The sequence below is a fragment of the Protopterus annectens genome, chromosome 6.part1, assembly GCF_019279795.1.
Source record: "Protopterus annectens isolate FY-2018-M chromosome 6.part1, PAN1.0, whole genome shotgun sequence".
Taxonomy (NCBI): domain Eukaryota; kingdom Metazoa; phylum Chordata; order Ceratodontiformes; family Protopteridae; genus Protopterus; species Protopterus annectens.
In genome coordinates this window covers 59,443,556-59,465,246 of record NC_056738.1, presented here as the reverse complement: position 1 = coordinate 59,465,246, position 21,691 = coordinate 59,443,556, and the positions used below count along the sequence as shown (strand labels likewise).

The 21,691-nt window shown below is 38.6% G+C and overlaps 1 protein-coding gene across 1 annotated transcript in view; it reads left to right on the top strand.

Annotated features, from left to right (window-relative positions):
• The window catches only part of LRP2 (LDL receptor related protein 2), a 1,335,386-nt gene that overhangs the window by 228,896 nt on the left and 1,084,799 nt on the right, over positions 1-21,691 (top strand). Inside the window, exon 14 of the mRNA XM_044075346.1 lies at positions 17,885-18,087. Coding sequence (XP_043931281.1) covers positions 17,885-18,087 — 203 coding nt within the window. The remainder of the gene's footprint in view (positions 1-17,884; positions 18,088-21,691) is intronic.

Here is a 21,691-nt window from a genome sequence, read left to right as displayed (position 1 = left end):
GCTACTTTGTACTAAATGTTGTAGAAGTGGTAGGTATCATACACAAGATAAACAAGATCAGTGTACAAAGCTGGTACTGGCTTGGATGATGAATGCCTTCTCCCACTGTTTATCTTGCATGATCTGATCGGAGAATGGGAGAAGTGTAATGACTTTGCATAATTATGGAGCAGGAAGTGAGAAATGTGGCTTACAAGAAGTACATTACTGACATTAGTTTCAGCTAAAGGTTAACAAATGTGGCCACCATACCACTCAACTGTACAGATTCTCACAGAATGTTCAGATTTTTGCCTCATATTTTTGGTCTGTTTCTCAAAAAATGTGGTTTTCTGACAAATCATTGGCAAATCAATGAGGTCTTAAGTCAGAAAATAATGGCAGACGTATGAGTTATAGACTTCATACCCTTGAGAAAATTTGTAATAATGTAAAGCATTTTATTCTATCAACTTTCTAAGTTTGTAAGAGCAATATTTTGAAAGTGTCCCTAGTTTTGAGCCTTTGTCCCCCCATTATTTATGGCTTTGTCCAGATTTCTTGCTCTTAGAAGATGAGAGGTATGGTGGCCACTCATGATACCCACCAAGCTAAAATAAAAAGGGAAAAGGTCATGCTAATGCAGTGACAGAAAACAAAAAGGAATCATGTAGTCCAGAAGTATGCTCTTTGTTAAGACCTACTCTGCTAGTCTGTTAAAAAGAATCACATTACCTTTGCATTCTAGTGTACTTAGCATGGTAGGAGTGGTTTTCCAACTATGGCTGCAGACCAAAGAACTCTGAATTTCAAACTGATTAAACTGTTTGTATTTATACAACTGCATAGAAATGGCAGAAAATAAAGTAAGTTGTCAGCAATGTTTCTGAGTCCATTTACAGGGTCCTAATTGTGTTACTGAGCAATCCACATCAAAGAAAGGTAAATAACTTTTTATCTTAGTTCCACAGATTTGGGTGGGAGACTGTTTCTTGCATCCTCAGTACTGTATTAAGGGTCTTTGGCCATAATATGAGTCTCTGTAATGTGTGTGTATGCTTGTGTCAGAAAAAAGTGTAGTGATGATGCTTTTCTCAGGAGGAAATCTTGCCCTACATCCCCAAATCATGCTTCATAGCAGATACCAGTGCCTTTCTCAATGTAATGTAGTCCGTGGATACAACTTCTATTTCATGCAAATCACTGCATCTTACAGGACGGGTTTATCTGGGTGGAGAACAAGAAGGCCCAGAGGCAGGTTACTCTGGAGCACCCATCTAAGTCATCCCTGGAGATGAGAGACTGCTTCCTGTGTAAAATCAAAATGAAACCATAGCTCAGCAGAGAAGTACCACGTAAGGTGCTAAAATTTAAGGAGAACTTTGTGGGACCATTGGTCAAAGGGTTTTACTAGTGTAAGAAAAGAATAGATGACATAGCCTTACATTTTCATCCTTTGTTCTGAAAATCCTACATCTTGGTTTAGAAATATTGCAGGTGTCTCTTGCTTTTTGTCATGCCTATACTCTTCAGAGAATAAGGACTTGTAAAAGTAATCAATGCTTTTTCTGTGCACTTTTAACTCTAAAATTCTGAGGCTTTACTAGAGATGGAAGCCTAATAGCTTGGTGGCTTAGACCAGAGGCTTATGATATAATCTGCCAACAAGATGTATCCTGCTGTCTGGTTCTTAGTACATTATTTTCTGCTTGTGCCCTTTTTAACTTTGAACAAATCACTTAAACAGACCAACGTTTTCAGATCATTTCTGTGATAAGGTTATTGTACTTAGTGGGTGTTGCATACCTAAAAAATCTGAAGCCTCATTCTGGTAGAAGTACATTAAAACTTCTTGTATAATGCTGTCCATAACAGGAATACCTATGTTTTATTATCAATATCAGGGGGTTATGATCGGGTTTTTTATATTTTTACTGTAACCTTTTCTTTTGGTGTACCTTTCAAATATTATTTTCGCTTCAGTTTGCTCTGTAAGCATAACCTTCTGTCTTTTCCTGCTTCACAGAGTTCTCAGATCATGTCCGATTCATACTGCTTCACTCAAAAGCTAGTCATTTTACTTGCATTTTAGCCTAGCTTTTATAGCTTGGCCTGCCTAGTGCAAACAAACCAAATAATACCATTTTGGATTTCTCGCCATCATTCAGTGCATTTCTTACATACTGCTTTTACTGACTGTCCTGTACGTCTACAGTGTGTTATAACAATCTTTCTAGATACCCATGACTTGGAATGTTGCTGTTTATTTTGTTTTTTTTTTTACTTCATTGAATACAGTATCACTTAATTTACAGTCATCTTAATTGCACAGAAATCATAGCCTGGCCAATAATATGTTGCATACATACTAAAAACTTTACATGTTTACTTTTTCAGGTGTTTAGTACATTGTTTTTATTAACAGACTAGAGTAACCACACTATATATGAAACATGCCTGTTCTGAATTGATTGTTTTGCTATTGCATCTTTGCTTTCTTTAATTCTGTGTGGTCTTCATTTTATATTATATACTATTATCTCTAATTATTTTAGTTTTATACCTTCTGTACATGGAGTTTTGTATGTATGCATCTAGCCCAGACCACACGTGAAATTGTTCATGAGTTATGTGCTGGTACAATACACATTTTGTGGCGTTGTCATGGCAACATCTCCTTGGTAAAAACAAAGAAGCACTCCACTAAATGTGGCCATTTCTTTGTTGTGATACCTTTTGAGGAATTTTGTTTCATGCACATCCATAGTCCATGACTACTGAGTTGACATTTTGATAACTACAGTACTTCAGTTTTTAGTGCATGGGGTACACTTCCTGCATTAAAAAGTACTTATACACATTGCATTTTAAAATGTGTGAAGGTGTCAATAACTGAGATGTTAGAAACTGATAAAGAACTGTACCAAATTTTTTGTTTTGGTGTTGGCAGAACACAAACACAAAAAATAAGATAATGGTTACTGCATGCCATATTCCTATGCTAAGCTAAATAAAATGTTGCTTTAAAAGTAGTGGTTTTAGTATCTGCACATGTTGGCAGCAACAATGAGCCCATTTCTAGACTGATGCTTTTAGTATTAAGGATATGGAGTCTGTGGATTTTGTTTAGATTTTTTTATTGAAATGATTTAGATTCTTACAGTAACACAAGAACAGCAAATGCTACAGAAAGTTTGAAATAAAATGGCATAATTAAAAGGTCAAGCAAAATCCCTTTATAGGTATCTAAGCATTGGGACAGACTGTTACATAGAGATGGTATATACACAAGTTAGGAGTGATTTTTGGGACAAGACATACAGGTATGTCCAGTCTGTAAATACTATTGCATGCAATTTATGATCAGCCAGGACTGTTACTATACTCCAGCTAAGCTGGCCTCATTTGCTGTTCTAGTATCCCTTAACTACTCCATATTGAAGACAAAAAAAATGAACATTCAGTGCATTTTGTGGGAATGTGAAAACCTAGGGGAGATGTGAGGTGAAGCATTCAGCAGTTTATTCAAGCAAGAGTAATCAGCGTGTCCCCACTATGGCATGCTTCAGCTTGTTTCCACTATGGTATACATCAGCTTGCCCCACTATGGTATGCTTCAGCTTGTCCCCCCTATGGTATGCTTCAGCTTGTCCCCCCTATGGTATGCTTCAGCTTGTCCCCACTATGGTGTGCATCAGCTTGCCCCACTATTGTATGCTTCAGCTTGTCCCCCCTGTGGTCTACATTAGCTTGTCCACGCTATGGTATGCTTCAGCTTGTCCCCACTATAGTATGCTTCCTGTTGTCCCCACTATGGTATACATCAACTTACCCCACTATGGTATGCTTCAGCTTGTCCCCCCATGGTATGCATCAGCTTGTCCCCACTATGGTATGCTTCCATACTTAGCATTAAGTACACAAGCTGGTGGTGCTGTTAGCCTCATCCTCACGGATTAAATACTATGTTATAAAAAATTCAGCCTGCAGAGGTGAGATGATGTATAAGGGATGGAAAAGTACTACTCAGTCATTACAAAACATTTAGGAAATAGTTAAAACTATTGCCTAATATGTGAGTCACTTTGATCAACATTCTTGCAAAGTTATGACAGAGTGAAAGACAGTGCTTGTTATTATTTGTAATACAAATTAGATTTGCAAAACCCACATATTTAAGGAATACTTCATTCTTATGAGGGATTGGCATACACTATATGACTACTTCTTTTAATTATGTTTGCATGAGACATTCAGATGATGTGGCGTGATGCTAATTGCTTGTGAACTGGTTGCTTGCAGTTGTATCTGAAGTTTTTAATAAATTTCAATTTAAAAAGAGTACAAGTACAAAAATAAATGCATAATTATGCAATAAAATGGCTTAAAAGAAGAAAATTCTTGTTATAAATATTGCTGCCCAGTGCTCATAATGTATGTCATTTAGTTAACCTCTTAACACCTGGTTATCCCGGTGTCCATAGTAGTGTCAGAAAGTTAGATGCTAATGCAACTTGATGTCCTCATATTTATACCTTATTTTAAAGATCATAAAAACTATTATTTTTAGAATGGAAAATAGTTTCCCATCCTTAAAACAGTGTAGGAGTAAAGACTTTGTTAACAATAATAAAATCATTATCTTAAACATCAAAAGAAAACATAATCCCTCTGTGAATTGGGAAATGATACAGAAATGCTGCTCATTGCAGACATTTCAGTTCTCTTCCTGACTACCAACAGCTAACAGATCATAGCAGTCTCTAATAATTTGCCAAGAGATTGAAGAAAAGAGGAAACACTGGGATGGTTTCCTCTTTTTGGTGTAAATAAGTAAAAACAAAGATGTAGGACATCAGATCAAGCTGTAGGAAGTGTTAACAGCCAGCACACATTGTTCATTGTAATAATCCATTTTTTCTTTTTATCAAAATATGTGAATTGGGGAGTTTAGAATAAACAGCAAATGCTGTTCCTGTCTGACAAAATAAATTAATATTTTGGAAGCGATGAAAGAAAACACAGCCCAAAATATATCAAGGCTTAAAAGTGAGTGACTGGAGCAGCAGAGCCATGGGGTGAGGGTGGTGGAATCTGTTAAGAGCACTGGAATTCAGACAGGAACCAGGCTGTATCAGTGGACCCAGATGGTAACCAAGCTGTATTCAATGGAAACAAATGGTAACCAAGCTGTATTCAGTTGGAAAGTAAAATATGTCCTCTCAGTGAGACAGAAAAAGCTCCCAGAGTATAATGTAAGAGTCACACTATACTGTGGATTGCTAGAGGGCTAAAAGTAAATCTGCATCCATATATATTTGTGTGTGTGTGTGTGTGTGTGTGTGTGTGTGTGTGTGTGTGTGTGTGTGTGTGTGTGTGTGTGTGTGTGTGTTCGCTAGTACATGTGCGAGTGCATATATGTGTGTATTTTTTGTAACAATCTAAAATACAGTATATCAGCTAGACTTTCTTTTGCTTCATCATAGCCAAACAACAGAGGTACATGTATTCAGAAATTTGTTCATTTTTGTGGTGCTGTGGGGCAGCATTCTGAATGTGAAAGAAACTAATTGCTACATCGCTGGATTATAATTATCAATCTGTTTTACCAGGGGCAGTGTTTTTTTGTGTGTGTGTGTATCTCTATGTGTACCTTTGACACACACACACACACACACACACACACACACACACACACACACACACACACACAGACACACAGACACACAGACACACACACACACACACACACACGCACACACGCACACACACACACACACACACACACCTGTTGTGGACAGAATTCATTGCTACTTCCCCAGTACTTGACATCTATAAAATACAGATTCATGTACTTAATTACAGAATGTTACTCTTCGGCTTATCCTCTGTTCTTCTCCTCCTGCTGTGCCATCTTTCATCCTACCATGGCTCAGTAATATGTCTCAACATCTCTCCAACTCTGTCCTAACCACCTATCCATACTTCTACTTTACCCTGCATACATCGCATCAAACCTATTTCATATTGCCCCTCACCTTTATTCCAAATATGGACTGACTAACTGCACTTCAACTCAAACCAAACCAAAATTAAGTGCAAGAATCCTCTCCAAATAACAAGTATGCATAATTCTCCAGTACAATAAAATACACCTTAATCCTGGCCCCACATATCACAATGAATACAAAGATAATTCTCTTCCACGCTCTTCTCTAACCCAACAACAGCCGATCCCCAACCCTGGTGATCTAAATTTTGCTGCAATAAATTTTAGAAGCATAAGAAATAAAACTGCTGAACTCTCATGTTCTTGCTGTAACTGGAACTTGGCTTAAACCCAGCAGAAATCTCTCCAAAGTTATACCTCCTGACTATAATATCATCCATAATGACTGTGTAAAGAGGAAAGGTGATAGAGTTGGAGTTGTTTTACCATTTCCCAACACCTACCCACATTTCCCTTTACATTAAACCAACACCAAAATTCAGCTTAGCAGGGCTTCTTATTGCTTTCCCCAAAATAAACAATTATAAACAAATACGTATCCCTGTCCTTTACATCCCTCCTGGCGACAATCCAGCTATACTGGAAGATATCATGCATTAGATATCCATAACATTTCCACAAGAAAAAATACTACTAGGTGATATGAATGTCAGTTCGTTGGACAGAAATTCTAACTCCCCTACATTGAGCGTGAACGTGTATGGTTGCACACAGCTAATTAATAGCCCCACACATTATAGCAAGACAAAATTCCCTAGTGGATCCTGGCATCAGACCCTAGTGAATACACCACAACAGGTGTAATGTCAGACTCCCTCAGTGATCATCTTTCAGTCTATATGACCGGATATCTTATACATCCAGTTAAACAGCATATTTATAAAATAACACATAATCTTTCCAAGTTTAACCCAGAAATGTTAATTTCTATACTATCGTCTATAAACTGGAAGTTCATAAAAATCCTCCCCTTAGATGATGCTGTAAATGAATTCAGTACAACTTTTCTAAATATCCTAAATAGCCTCGCACTTACTAGAAGGACAAGACTAAAAACAAATAATGTAATTTGGCTATCCAAAAAAGAGCAGAATGCTAATAAAGGACAGAGAAAAAGCATGGAAAGAATGCCAAAAAATATAAAACACCTCAATATCTTGAAAACTTTAGAATGCTTCACAATCATACTAAAAAGCAAATACATGAAGACAAAAATTATACTATAACATCTTTCAGAATAATACGAAATACAACCCTAAAAATTTTTGATATCTATTAAAGAACTCTTACATCCTGAACAAAAATTCAACTCAAACCCCTCTCCTGATAACTCATCACTCGAAACTGCAATACAGTTCAATTCTTATTTTATAGATAGTATAGCATCTCTAACCAAGGATTCCTGAGCATCTAATCCCAACCCTGCCCAACAGCCGCACATCCACTTTCATCTTCAGACCTGTGCCCACATACTATATAATACTACTCTTAAACTGTGCTCATATTCTTATGGTGACCTTCTGAATGAGTACCTAAAAATAGCAGCCAATAGCATTGCCTGTTCTTTCTCAATTCTTATAAATAATTCAGTCAAGGAATTCCATGTTCTCTCTGCCTGGAAAAAGTGACACATTATCCCTCTGCACAAAGTTGAAATTTCAACAGGTATTAATTACTTTAGACCTATTGCAATGTTATTGCCTCACACCAAAATACTTAAATATGTATTCAGAAACAATTGCTAGACCATCTCTTGCAGGAATAACTCCTATCCCCTACACAACATGGCTTCTGTCCTTCTTATAGTATTAGCACTGCCCTTCTAACTTATATAGGTACTGTAAATAACGCTAGAGATAACATCAAACTGGGCTCTTTCTTATTTCTAGACTTGTCTAAAGCCTTCAACAGAGTTCGTCACATCAAAATTTACTTCAAATATCCTCATTACTGGTCTCTCTCAGCCCACCCTTCTGTGGTTCAAATGCTACCTGTCCAATAGGTATCAGCCAGTAAAATGGCATTCCATGATCTTTGCTTACCTCCCAGTCGGCATAGGATATAACACAAGGCTGTGTCATTGGACCCCTCCTCTTTAACATTTTCACCAACACGCTCTATACATCCACACAACAGGCCACTCGTCAGTCCACAATAGTCAGATGATTCCACTTTCATTTGCACATCTAACAATATGGTGTACACCTCCAAAAAATTACTCAGAAAGCTTTAATGGCCACTGAAACATGGCTTTATAACTCACAACTCGTGCTCAACCCAAAAAAGACCAAACTACTACTTTTTTCCCCAAATCCCACTCTCATGAAAAAACAAAATTTAAAGTCCTCTGTGTTTTGACAGTACAACCATTGAAGTCACATCTCATAGCAAATTATTAGGGGGGACAGTGGATAATAAGCTTACATTCAACCTGTATATAGAAAAATTGCATAAGAAAAAATCATCAAAAACTAGGGATGCTTTACAGAGCCATAAACTTTCTCACCGACACAACTAAAACTACACTTGCCTCTACTAATCTACTCCCCACACTTCTTTACGATGCTCTCATCCTTACTAACCTCCAGGCTTCTCAAAAATTAAAAGCTGAACAATGCTATAACAAAGCAACTAAATTTTCAGCAAATACCCCTTTGAGAACCCACCACTGTATAACACTAAAAAGCCTAAATTGGTTAGAACTGCCTCATCGACTAACATACACACAACTTCTTACTACCTATAAAATTATCTGGCATCCATCTGCCTGTCCAGTACTAAAAACACTCTGCACAACTATGTTCCCAGTTGGTCATTGTGATCCAATGACCAACAAATCCTGTCTACAAACCTGTCAAATCTGCTGGGCATTGTCTGTATTCATACAAGGTTGCTAAGGCCTGGAACTCCTTACCCATATCCATCAGGTCAATACCCTTCCTCTTATTTTTTAAAACCACAGTGAAAGACTTCCTAGCAAAACTTTGGCTTTGTTCTTTCTCAAAACCAGGATAAATGATATCCCTAAATGTGAACAGGTACTTTTTCATTCCTTATACCGCCTTACTCTCACTTCTTCACTTGCTTCCTTACTTCTATCAAACTCTGTTCCCCAACATTCTGTCTAAATATACCATAAGCCTGTTTTTCTTTCACATTATATTGCAATTCCTGTTTGTATTAGACTAACTTAATTTCTATAAATATTAAATGATTGTCATATAATTTGTATAAATTCCTAACCAATGTTTTTATATTGTCACTAAATTGTTGTAGTTTATTTAAAACGATATTTTTGTTTTATTTTTGAAGATTTATTTATTAATATTTGATTACCAGGAAAGTCTAAATGGGTGGAAGCCCATTTTCAGTGTATGCCCAGGGAGAAAAGTTCCAAATTATTACAAAACATTTTAAGAACAATAATTTTACAATCTTCAAAAATAAAACAAAAACTTCTGCAGTTTGAATAATTATAACAAATTAGACATAATAAAAAAACATTGGTTAAGAATAGATGCAAGATGCCAATTTACAAGATTGCTTTTGTAACTTGGTGCAATACATTACTGAGGCCAGAATGTCTTTCAATTAATCACAGTCAATAACTGGCATGTACCAGATAAGAAAGTGAGTATTCTTGGGGTAAGTATACAGACTGATCAAAGTTAAATTATCATCTGTTTTGGCACATGAGGGTCAGAGTGTGTGTGAGAAAGAGAGAGACATAGTAGTACAAATACATTATTGGGGCCTGTTTTGCTTTCACTTGATCACACTCGGACATCAGTACGTACCCTGTTAGATGATAGTTTAACAAAGGTTGTCAGTCTGCATCTTAAAGTAACTTGATCTGTGTAATCACTTGATCACAGTTAATGATCAATGATCTAGCTTGTCAGGATTAAGCTGAATGACCTTGAAGTTAGTATATTTAGAGTAATGGGGCTGTGGGAAGTGTGGGAGGGCTCCCCCTGCATTTTTTTTAATGACAGTGTTATATTATTCTTTATGTTTTAGTGAAATTGAGCATTATGTTTCTTACATGTCACCAAGTTACCTATATTATACGTGAGGGTGGGGATGGCAGCCTGTTTGTGAAAGTGACTAACCACTGCTGTCATTGTATCATATTTAAACATCCAACCATATGGTTTCAAAGGGGCAGAGTGAATATTTGTGTCTGGGAGGGAGAGTGGAATCTGCTGATAAAAAAAAAAAAAAAAACAAAAATAATCATCACAGTCTTTATTTTTAAGAAAGTTTTGTAACTCTCTTAAAATCAAGAGATGTACCCAGAATGCACATAGTCTGTTGTGATCTCACAGTTGAAGATAAAGTCAATCAGAAGGGGCACCGTCTATTGGGACTGTCTGTATAGCAACACAAACTATTTTGTGAGAGCTCATGAAAAAAACTAAAGAAAAACAATAATCCTCTGTATTCAGAATGATTACTTTACTATTATAATTCTGAAGCAGTTATGCAGAAAAAAAGCATGTAGAATAGCCCTGTATGAATCAAGAACAATCTTGTGCAATGGGAAAGTCCTTGTATGCAGGTTTACCAGTTATGTAACTATCCATGAAGTACTTATGCACATGACTTTCCCTAACAAATTTGCTTTTCATAAAAATTAAAGCAGCTAAGTACCAGCTGACCAGAGCTACATAAGGTACGTGTCCAGAACCACACACAGTTAGCTGCCATAGTCACAATGCTTGTACCTATAGTCCTTGTACTCCTGTGTGTTGCTCAGAATTGCATAGTTCAGCAACGACACAGACATATGTACTGCAAACTAGAATTGGAACATTACTTTTATGAAGTATGAAAAAACTTTTACATGAACTCTTGTGGTGCACTATAACCATCTACCACAACCAAACACAAACTACTGTAACCAACGATGTGGCAATGCTCCTTCCAGTGAAGTAGTAAATATAAGATCCTTTTGAGACTATAGTATGCAAATGGGACATGCTATGCCCTTATTGGCCAATGAGACTGCTTTTTTAATGAATCACTCTTGGCCAGCATTGTGCACCATCTCTAACAGGTTCCTGTCAGTTTCGTCCATAGTCCAGTGTACACTGTATCACAGGGAAAAAACAACACAGAAATGTTTCCAGAAAAGGACCTATAAGGGTGATGAAAACTGACAGCACAGACCAGTTCTATGCAGCTCATGGATTCAGCACACCACAGACTCAGCAAGAGATGCATTAACATGTGAAAATGGTCAGGTACCTTACACAGTCTTAGATGGGACTGTTAAGAGGAATAACAAGGTATGCAAAGAATATGACCACATATCCATGTCCCCAGCAGTGCTGAAGTATGTGTCTGGCTGTTATATTGTATGACTCCAGAGGTACTGTATGTGGTATAGGAGTATATAGTTCACTGTAGTAGGACCACTTAGAAATTAAAGCTTTCCTATGCTTAAGTATTTCTTCCATATCCCATAATGCACCCTGGTCTAGTGCTTCTAGATGTAAATTACCACACTTCATCTCAGATTAAATAAAGCAGCCTCATCTTAATTTTTTTGTATTCTGATTAGATTTTTTTTCATGAATGATATGAGTGAGTAAACTTTTTTCTTCTTCTCATTCAGTGTTACTAGTCTTCTGTCTTCTGTTAATGTTCCCATATGGGTCTCTGGATCTGAGTCACATCCATATTTAGCCACTTTCAAGCTGAAGGGGAACAAGGTACAAAAAACAGATGGAACAACTCCCAGCTACAGTGAAAGTACAAGAACTGTAATAACAATGAAAAAACATTTTTTTATATTAAGGAAATAGGAAAGGTCCAACACCTAATGCAAAAAAAAAAAAAAAGAAAAGAAGAACTAAGGGGAGGAGTCAAAGAAAATTATTAAACTAATAAGAAAACAAATTATTTAATAGGTCTAAATTCACTTATCAACTACTGAGGACCAGCAGATCCATTCTACACCTGTGGCGGCAAATGAGATCTGAAGTAGTTGTGTCATTATTTGGGAATTGTGGGTAAGGGGAGGAGCCTGTGCTTCAGATCCAAAGCCTGAAAGTGGGCAAAGTCAGATCTGACTCATATCTAACGACCCATACATTGAGGAAGGATGGAAACAAACAACACAGATCTATCATTATGGTGAGTACACAACTTTCATTTTTCTACTACTTTTATCTGTTTTTGTCTTTGGCCTAACCCTTTGAGTTGGCACCTTTCTGTTTGATTAAAAAAGCCATCTTATCTTTTTTCTTCTACTCTGTTATTTATAACCCTTTTCCCTTTCTATATTTTTGGCATTTGCCCCTTTTCTGTTAACATGGGTTATTATTTTAAAAAGTGTCCCTGCAAGAAGCAAATTCTTCTTCTGGACAGACATGAGCATTGTCTTTTTTGCATAGTTGAGGAGCACGGCACCCAAACATTTTATATCTGCTCTCAGTTTTTTTTTCCTTCCACTTCAAAATACTGTAGGAAGTTAAGTAAACTCTATGTTTATAAGAAAGCTGTTTTGAACCCAGGAGATGAGTGACCCTCCATTCTTCCGTGAAGTCTTCATTGACAGTGGGCACTATACAGTTAAAAAAAGCAAGGTACATAAGCTTCTTCTATATCTAGGCCTGCTGCCTCTCAGCTTTCTTTCACAGAGCAACAATGGATGGAGCAGTTAATCCAAAAATGACAGTTAAAGTTGCTATCTGTCTTGCTTAATCTCCTGCATTACAAATGTGAAAGTCTCAAACCTTGCTGTATTTGTGTTGGTGTTAATGGAAAGGAGTGTGCAAATTTGTTTTCAAAATCCACTACATGAAAAATGATTTCCTCCTCCTCCTGCCGCACTTGATATACATTGTGACAGCTGGCAACTACCCTGCTGAGGGCTCAGGAGAAGCTCTCCACAGACCCTTCCTCAACTTGTTCTATTAGGGGAAGGTGACTGCCTGACAGCTTTGACTCAAAGCAAAAACTTCAAAGCTCTGTTTACTGGTCCCCCCAGTCTTCGGCACTTGTACCAATGATGCCAGTATTGACACTAATGTATAGGGTGGTGGTATTGCTCAAAGCTGTTGTATCAATGTCTGCACCTTGTGCCACACATCAGTAGCTACATTGATAATCTTTCCTATTGTGTTAATGTCTTTAACACCATGTCTGTCAGTAGTGATGATGATCTCAGTTGTGATGGTTAGGCTGAGATCTTCAGCTGTATTGTCAATGTCAGTGCCTTTGAATCAGTAGTGATGTTGGACTCTTGAACACTGATATTGAGCCTGATGTGCCCAGGTGTTTTGAAATCAAACCAGTCTTCAGTGTTGAGTTTCATGCTGAACCACAATCTGTTTTGCAATTGCTCCTCCAGTGTCATATTCCAGTTTGATGCTGACACCAAATGTGACTATGGAATACTCTTGCCTTTAGCCGTCATCAGTACATCTAATTAGATAACATAACAGCATAACAAAGATGTTCAAAACTTTGTGCTACCTCTGTCCATGTCTTTGGCTCTCAAGTGTGTCTTTCTTGCCCTCAGGCTCTTCCCCTGCCAAAGGTTCTGAGGCAGGCCTTGCAAGAGGAAGCACTTTGGCTTTCCTATAGCATTTACCACAGTCAATGCTAATACTGAGGAGATCAAAGGGGTGGTGGCCCACTGACCCCACATCCTACCTGTAGAAAATGCTGTTAAAGACCTTTTGGTCTACACAGAAATCCTCCTAGGTAGTCACTCGACTGGTATACACCATTAAAAGTGACCTCAAAGACCACACATCTAGCTTTGAAAATTCCCCCTGTGGAGCATATGGTTTAAAAATGCCATAATTGCCCTCTGGCCTCAGAGGAAGTGACAGTTCTTGTTGAAGATCCTTAAAACAGATAAACTTGTCTCTACAGCTATCCTCAAGAAAGCGTCATCTTCCTAGATCCCCACAGTTTATCCATCAGACAGGAAATCCAGAGTGATGAGCTTCATAGGGAGAGGCGTTTACACATCCTCCATGCATTCTTTAAGAGTGCTAAGAATATTAATAGATGGATATCTTAGAGAAAACCTATTGTCCCAATTAACAAACTGATATCTGTTGCCAGTATGACAAACCTCAGGATACAGGTGGCATATGATGCCACTGAGATTTTGGCTAGAGCTGAAGGATCCAGCTTTACTATATGCCAGCATGTGTAAGCTGACTGACTTCACTGAGGATAATAAAGTGACCTTCATGAATTTCCCCATTTTTTGGCCCTGAAATTAAGGCACACTTAGAAAACATGAAAAAGAAGGACATCGTCATCATCAACCCCCCCCCCCCCATTAAATACTACTCCATTGGTAGCAGTTAGTACAGATGTGTCACCCCTATGGTTAGGTCTTTACGAAGAGCAGATGGTTCAAAAGCATTAGATGCTGTCACAGACAGCCTTGCATGTCAGTATCTTGGGGATAAGTTAGTCCTTCTGATCCTTCAGGCCATCCAGGACACCCTGCTCTAGGGTATGTCTGCTATCCATTCCGACAGTATAGCAATGGTTGTGTACATCAAGAAGCAACAAGAAACTGAAGCACAAACTATGACCCAGCTGACGCAAGTTTGGGTAACAACTGAGGTGTTGGAGGAGTCATGCAACAAAGATGAGCATAAGCAGCTTCTGTCAGCCCACCAATTGAGGGAGAGGTGATGGTCCAGTCTGCTACAGCTCTGGATCCTGCTGAAGGATGAGAGAACAGAGTGCAATAAATAGACCAGGGAGGTGCACTTGCTTCTGTTAACCTGCTTTGGCAGTAGTCCTCTGAGGGAGAGTATCTTCCCAAAGAGGGTGTATGTGAAAGAATACATGTTGTGGTACCAGAAGGGGACCATTGCTAAGCCCTCATATCAGTGAGTATGCACATTAACAACCAAGGAAGAGATTAATATAACTCATCAGAAAACCTCTGATGTCTGTATAAATGATGACCTGCCTTAGTCAGCTTTCTCACTTATGATTAAGGAAAAGGATTTAGCTTAATTAACCAGGAGATGACTATTATCAAAAAGCAGCAGAGGATGAATAGAAGGTAAAAAAAAAAAATTCAATTTGTAGCCTGCATGTAGAGAACTTGTGTAACTGTGGGAATGGAGTACTTCATCTCATCACTTTCTGATAGCCATCTACATTCCATTAGAGGCCAGTGTGCTAGTGTACAAGCTCAGCTGCTGCCTATTGAAGCCTTATCTGTTCACATTCCAGAGCAGGCCAATACACTAATGTACAAGCTCAGCTGGTGCCTATTGAAGCCTTAACCTTTCACATTCCAGAACAGGCCAATACATTAGTGTACAAGTTCAGTCGCTGCCTATTGAAGCCTTAGCCTTTCATATTCCAGAGCAGGCCAATACACTAGTGTGCAAGCTCAGTTACTACCTATTGAAGCTTTATCCATTCACGTTCCAGAGCTGGCTAATACACTAGTGTACAAGCTCAGCTGCAGCCTCTTGAAGCCTTATAAGTGGTTCTCCCCCCATGACTCAAAAGTTGCTGCAACACGGAAGTACACCTTGACACAGTAGTTTTACTTACCCAACCAACACCAAGTGCAACAGCTTCTTTTTCCTCATTCCTTTACCAAGGTGATAGTGCAGGGATAGTGTGGTTCAGAAATGAGCCCCCCTCAAAGTCCTTAACACTTTTCTCCATTTCCCCCATTATGAGGTTTATCTAAAATGACACCCACCATGAGTCCAAAGTCATTCCCATAACTTCATATTCTCCTCACTGAATGTTGTTTCCCTTCTTCTGTCTGGTCACGTGGGGAAGACTCTACCACTGAGGCAATTCAGGATTCTCCTTTGTCACCCTTAGACTTTCAGTCTCTCCAGCAAACTGCCTAACATCTTTGTCTTTCAGAATTGTTCAGACCATTTTGTCTTTTCATGAACTCAGCACATGGAGGACTTACAGGTATAAAATGACCATTTTTTTTATATAGGATACTGACAAAAGAGTGAACCACTTCTATGCTCCTGTTCCATACGTCCTTAAATATCTTCCACAGATTCTTTATTGCAGATTTCTCTGTTTAGTGCACTTATCTGCAGTGTCATGTTTTCATGGTGCACTTAATTCAGCATCATTAACATTTTAGTTGCTGTGACTCTTGTTTTAACATTTGCAGACTAACATTCATACAATGAGATTCTGTTGGCTTTTGTCTTCAACACTGTTATTATGTCAAAAAATAGACTCTGTAAGGATTAACGTACACAGTTCTAAACATTACTGTATTTCCTATGAAAGCAAGGTTTTCATTCTTTGTAAATATTGTGGCCTAAATCTGGAATTAAAAATAAGTAATTTTCATTAAAACTCAAGTTGCAGTTTCTACTTTGCTTCTAAATTAAGATCATAATCTGTTTATTTTACTGATAAATGTCTTAGTAAAATTCCCTGAAACATTGTAAAATATATCTAGCTGTTTTGAAGATGCAGCCTTTTATGTACAAAACAGGACATTGGCCTCTTTGAAAAAAAAAAAAAACTGTAATAAACTAATTAATAAGCTTAAATTTGGAAAATTACTGCGGTGGTGGTGCTGCGGTAGCATTGTCGCCTCACAGTTAGACGTTGCCCGTTCGATGTTCAGTTAGAGTGTCTTCTGTGTGGCGACATGCGTGAATGGGCGTTCCTTCGTTGAAGGTTGTGTGTTAGGCCTGGCAAGCCAGCACGTAAAAATCTACTGCCAATCATTAGCGGACCGGAGTTCCGCTGTGGCAACCCCTAACCGAGAAAAGCCGAAAGACACAACAACAACAACTTACATAACCCGGTGCAAAAAAAATATATATTTTTGAAATGCAACTCAAATGTATTACATACAGAGTGGTGGTGTTAATTCCAAAGTTGTGAGTTTAGAAATGGCAAGTTCCCCAGTTTGCCCTTTTATGGACCACTGAGGATCATTCTGTGATGAATACAGTAATTATGCAAGTCACCAAAGAATTAGAGTAAACTAAAACAAACAAGAAGGCATTTGCTGTGTTTGAAGTCTTCATGTCATGACTTCCATGATTAGAGAAAGTATACCAACTTACATCTAGTCTAACAATATATATATATATATATATATATATATATATATATATATATATATATATATATGTATGTATGTATGTATATTTATGTATGTATGTGTGCCTGTCATTTTTGTAGTGCATAAGCTGGTATTAAATGAGAAAGAAATTAATTATGGCATCCATTCTGGAATGACAGTACATTGCCTCCATGGGGTTGCTGCAGCTGTGGCAAACTTTCCATGGCTTGTAAAGTTTGGTGTACTTTCTGAATCAGTCCTTTCAGGGCAGTCCTAGCTTCTTTTCAAAAGTGAAATTTCTCGTGCACTAATTGTAGCTCACTTTGTTATGTAGCATAGACTGCCAGGAAAAAATGTTTGTTAATTCCAAAATATTCAGAAATTAAATTTTACTCTATTCATCACTGGTCAATATTCCCTTTTCAGAAGGATATTTGTAGGAGTGAACAAAGGAAAACTATTTTATTTTCAAAGGGGTAAGGCCTTGTGCACAGAAAGTCCACTCCTGATGAAGAGTTTGAGGTAGCTTATAGTATTATATCTCTGTGCTGTGCTACTTCTGAGTTCATCAGCAGATATTTGTTGTGTTATCTTGTAACTTCACAGCATCTTCCGGTCATTTCATTCCTGTAAAATTCACAGTTTATACAGTGTTACTTTTTTTCAGTAAGTCTGGAGCCATGGTGACATGTTTTTTTTTTCAGTATAAACTTCATAACTGTTTATTTTGCCTACTACATTGTTGTCTTTAGGTTCAGATAGTAATTTAATGAATAAACTGTTCAGCTGTTAATTCACAATACTTACCATATATGTTTATTGTTAAATAGGAAAACAGTTATACGTGGAGGATCATTAATTCCGCACCCCTTTGGGATAACGTTATTTGAAAATAACGTGTATTACACTGATTGGACCAAGCTGGCAGTCATGAAGGCTAACAGATTTTCAGAAAGAAACCCACAGGTGTTGTTTCAAGTTACCTTGAGGCCTTATGGTGTGACACTGTATCATGGTGTTAAGCAACCATATGGTAAGTACAGCTGTAAAGAGCCACAACGTGTTGTTTCTTCTAAACAGCAACATGATTAAAAAATGAACAGTGGTAATCCACATTTGAAGCAATGCCATGTAATTGAGCAGGTGCCTTTTGTACTGAAGAAAGGCTGCAGCTGCGTTAATACAAGATTGTAAGTTGGGATAATTCATACTAAGGTGTGAGACTGTGGTAGCCTTTTAGTGCCCCCCCTAATGATGCCAGAGATACTACACGCCTTTTCTTCTTCTTCTTTGGTATATATATATATATATATATATATATATATATATATATATATATATATATATAGTGGATATAAAGAGTTTACCCACCCCTGTTAAAATGCCAGGTTTTTGTTATATAAAAAAAATGAGATAACAAGACATCATTGTAAAACTTTTCACACCTTTAATGTGACCTATAATCCATACAGTTCAATTGAAAAACAAATCTGTTAGGGGAAAAATATAAAAAATAAAAAACCTACAATAAGCTGGTTGCATAAGTGTGCACACCCTTAAACTAATACTTTGTTAAAGCACCTTTTGGTTTAATTACAGCGTTCAGTCTTCTTGGGAAGGAGGAGAAGAGGGGGGAGTCATGCCCAAAGGCAGGTAAAGGCTAGGACTGTGATAGTGAGGATCGGAACTTTGAATGTTGGCAGCATGACCAGTATAAGGAGAGAGCTAGCTGATATGATGAACAGAAGGAAGGTTGGTATATTGTGTGTGCAAGAGACCAGATGAAGGGGAGCAAGGCTAGGTGTATCAGAGGCAGGTTCAAATTGTTTTATCATGGTGTGGATTGGAGGAGAAATGGCGTAGGGGTTATCCTGAAGGAACAGTATGCTAAGAGTGTTTTGGAGGTGAAAAGAGTGTCAGATGGAGTGATGTTTATGAAGCTGGAAATTGATGGTGTAATGATGAATGTTAGTGCATATGCTCCAAAAGTTGGGTGTGCGATGGATGTGAAAGAAACATTTTGGAGTGAGTTAGATGAAGTGGTGATGACTGTACCCAAGAGTGAGAGAGTGGTGATTGCAGCAGATTTTAATGGGCATGTTTGTGAAGGGAACAGAGGGGATGAGGGAGTGATGGGTAGGTATGATGTTAAGCAAAGGAATGCAGAAGGTCAGATGGTAATGGATTTTGTGAAAAGGATGGACATGGCTGTGGTGAATACATTTTTTTAACAAGAGGGAGGAGCATAGGGTGACATACAAGAGTGGACGGAGATGCACACAGGTGGATTATATCTTATGTAGAAGGGCCAGTCTGAAGGAGACTGGAGACTGTAAAGTGGTGGCAGGGGAAAGTGTAGTTAGGCAGCATAGGATGGTAGTTTGTAGGATGACATTGGTGATCAAAAAGAGGAGGGGGAGTGTGAGGGCAGCACCAAGGATCAAATGGTGGAAACTGAGAAAGGGTAATTGTGAGGTGGAGTTCACGGAGGAGTTAAGACAGGCACTGGGTGGCAGTAAAGAGTTACCGAATAGCTGGGTAACTACAGTAGAGCTAGGGAGATGGCTAGAAAGATGCTTGATGTGACACCTGGAAAGAGGAAGGAGACAAGGAGACCTGGTGGTGGAATGAGGAAGTACAGGAGAGTATAAAGAGAAAGAGGTTGGTGAAGAAGAAGTGGGATTGTCAGAGAGATGAAGAAAGTAGACAGGAGTATAAGGAGATGAGGTGCATGGCAAAGAGAGAGGTGGTGAAGGCTAAGGATAAGGCGTATGAAGAGTTGTATGAAAGGTTGGACACTAAGGAGGGAGAAAAGGACCTGTACTGATTGGCTAGACAGAGGGACCGAGCTAGTAAAGATGTGCAGCAGGTAAGGGTGATAAAGGATAATGAGGGATATGTACTCACAAGTGATGAGAGTGTGTTGAGCAGGTGGAAAGAGTATATTGAGGGGGTGATGAATGAAGGGAATGACAGGGAGAGAAGGTTGGATGATATGCAGATAGTGAATCATGAAGTGCAGTGGATTAGCAAGGAGGAAGTAAGAACAGCTATGAAGAGGATGAAGAATGGAAAGGCTGTTGGTCCAGATGACATACCTGTGAAAGCATGGAGATGCTTAGGTGAAATGGCAGTGGAGTTTTTAACTAGATTGTTTAATAAAATCTTTGAAAGTGATAGGATGCCTGAGGAATGGAGGGAAAAGTGTTTCGGTACCGATTTTTAAGAATAAGGGTGATGTGCAGAGCTGTAGTAACTACAGAAAGATTAAACTGTCAGTCACAGCATGAAGTTATGGGAAAGAGTAGTGGAAGCTAGGTTAAGAAGGGAGGTGATGATTAGTGATCAGCAGAATGGTTACATGCCAGGAAAGAGCACTACAGATGCGATGTTTGCTCTGAGTGTGTTGATGGAGAAGTACAGAGAAGGTCAGAAGGAGTTGCATTTGGTCTTTGTGGACTTAGAGAAAGCCTATGACAGGGTGCCTAGAGAAGAGATGTGGTATTGTATGAGGAAGTCAGGAGTGTCAGAAAAGTATGTAAGAGTGGTACAGGATATGTACAAGGGTAGTGTGACAATGGTGAGGTTTGCGGTGAGAGTGACAGATGCGTTTAAGGTGGAGGTGGGATTACATCAAGGATCAGCTCTGAGCCCTTTCTTATTTGCAATGGTGATGGATAGGTTGACAGACGAGATCAGACAGGAGTCCCCATGGACTATGATGTTTGCAGATGACATTGTGTTCTGTAGTGAGAGTAGGGAACAGGTGGAGGAGACCCTGGAGAGGTGGAGATATGCTCTAGAGAGGAGAGGAATGAAGGTCAGCAGGACTAAGACAGAATATATGTGTGTGAATGAAAGGGAGGATAGAGGAATGGTGAGTATGCAGGGAGTAGAGGTGGTGAAGGTGGATGAGTTTAAGTACTTGGGATCAACAGTTCAGAGTAATGGTGAGTGTGGAAGAGAGGTGAAGAAAACAGTACAGGCAGGATGGAGTGGGTGGAGAAGAGTGTCAGGAGTGATTTCTGACAGACGAGTACCAGTAAGAGTGACAGGGAAGGCCTACAAGAGGGTAGTGAGACCAGCTATGTTATATGGGTTGGAGACAGTGGCATTGACAAAAGGCAGGAGTCAGAGCTGGACGTGGCAGAGTTAAAGATGTTAAGATTTGCACTGGGTGTGATGAGAGTGGAACAGATTAGGAATAAGTATATTAGAGGGACAGTTCAGGCTGGAAGGTTTGGAGACAAAGCCAGAGAGGCAAGATTACATTGGTTTGGACATGTGCTGATGAAGAATGCAGAGTATATTGGGAAAAAGATGCTGAGGATGAAGCTGCCAGGTAACAGGAAAAGAGGAAGGCCTAAGATAAGTTTTATGGATGTGGTGAGAGAGGACATGCAGGTGGTTGGTGTGACAGAGCAAGATGCAGAGGATAGGAAGAAATGGAAACAGATGATCCGCTGTGGCAACCCCTTAAAGGAGCAGCTGAAATAAGAAGAAGTCGTCTTCTTGGATAAGAGTCTATCAGAGTGGCACATCTTGACTTGGCAATATTTGCCCACTTTTACTTGCAAAAGTGCTCCAAATCTGTCACATTGTGAGGGCATCTCTTGTGCACAGCCCTCTTCAGGTCA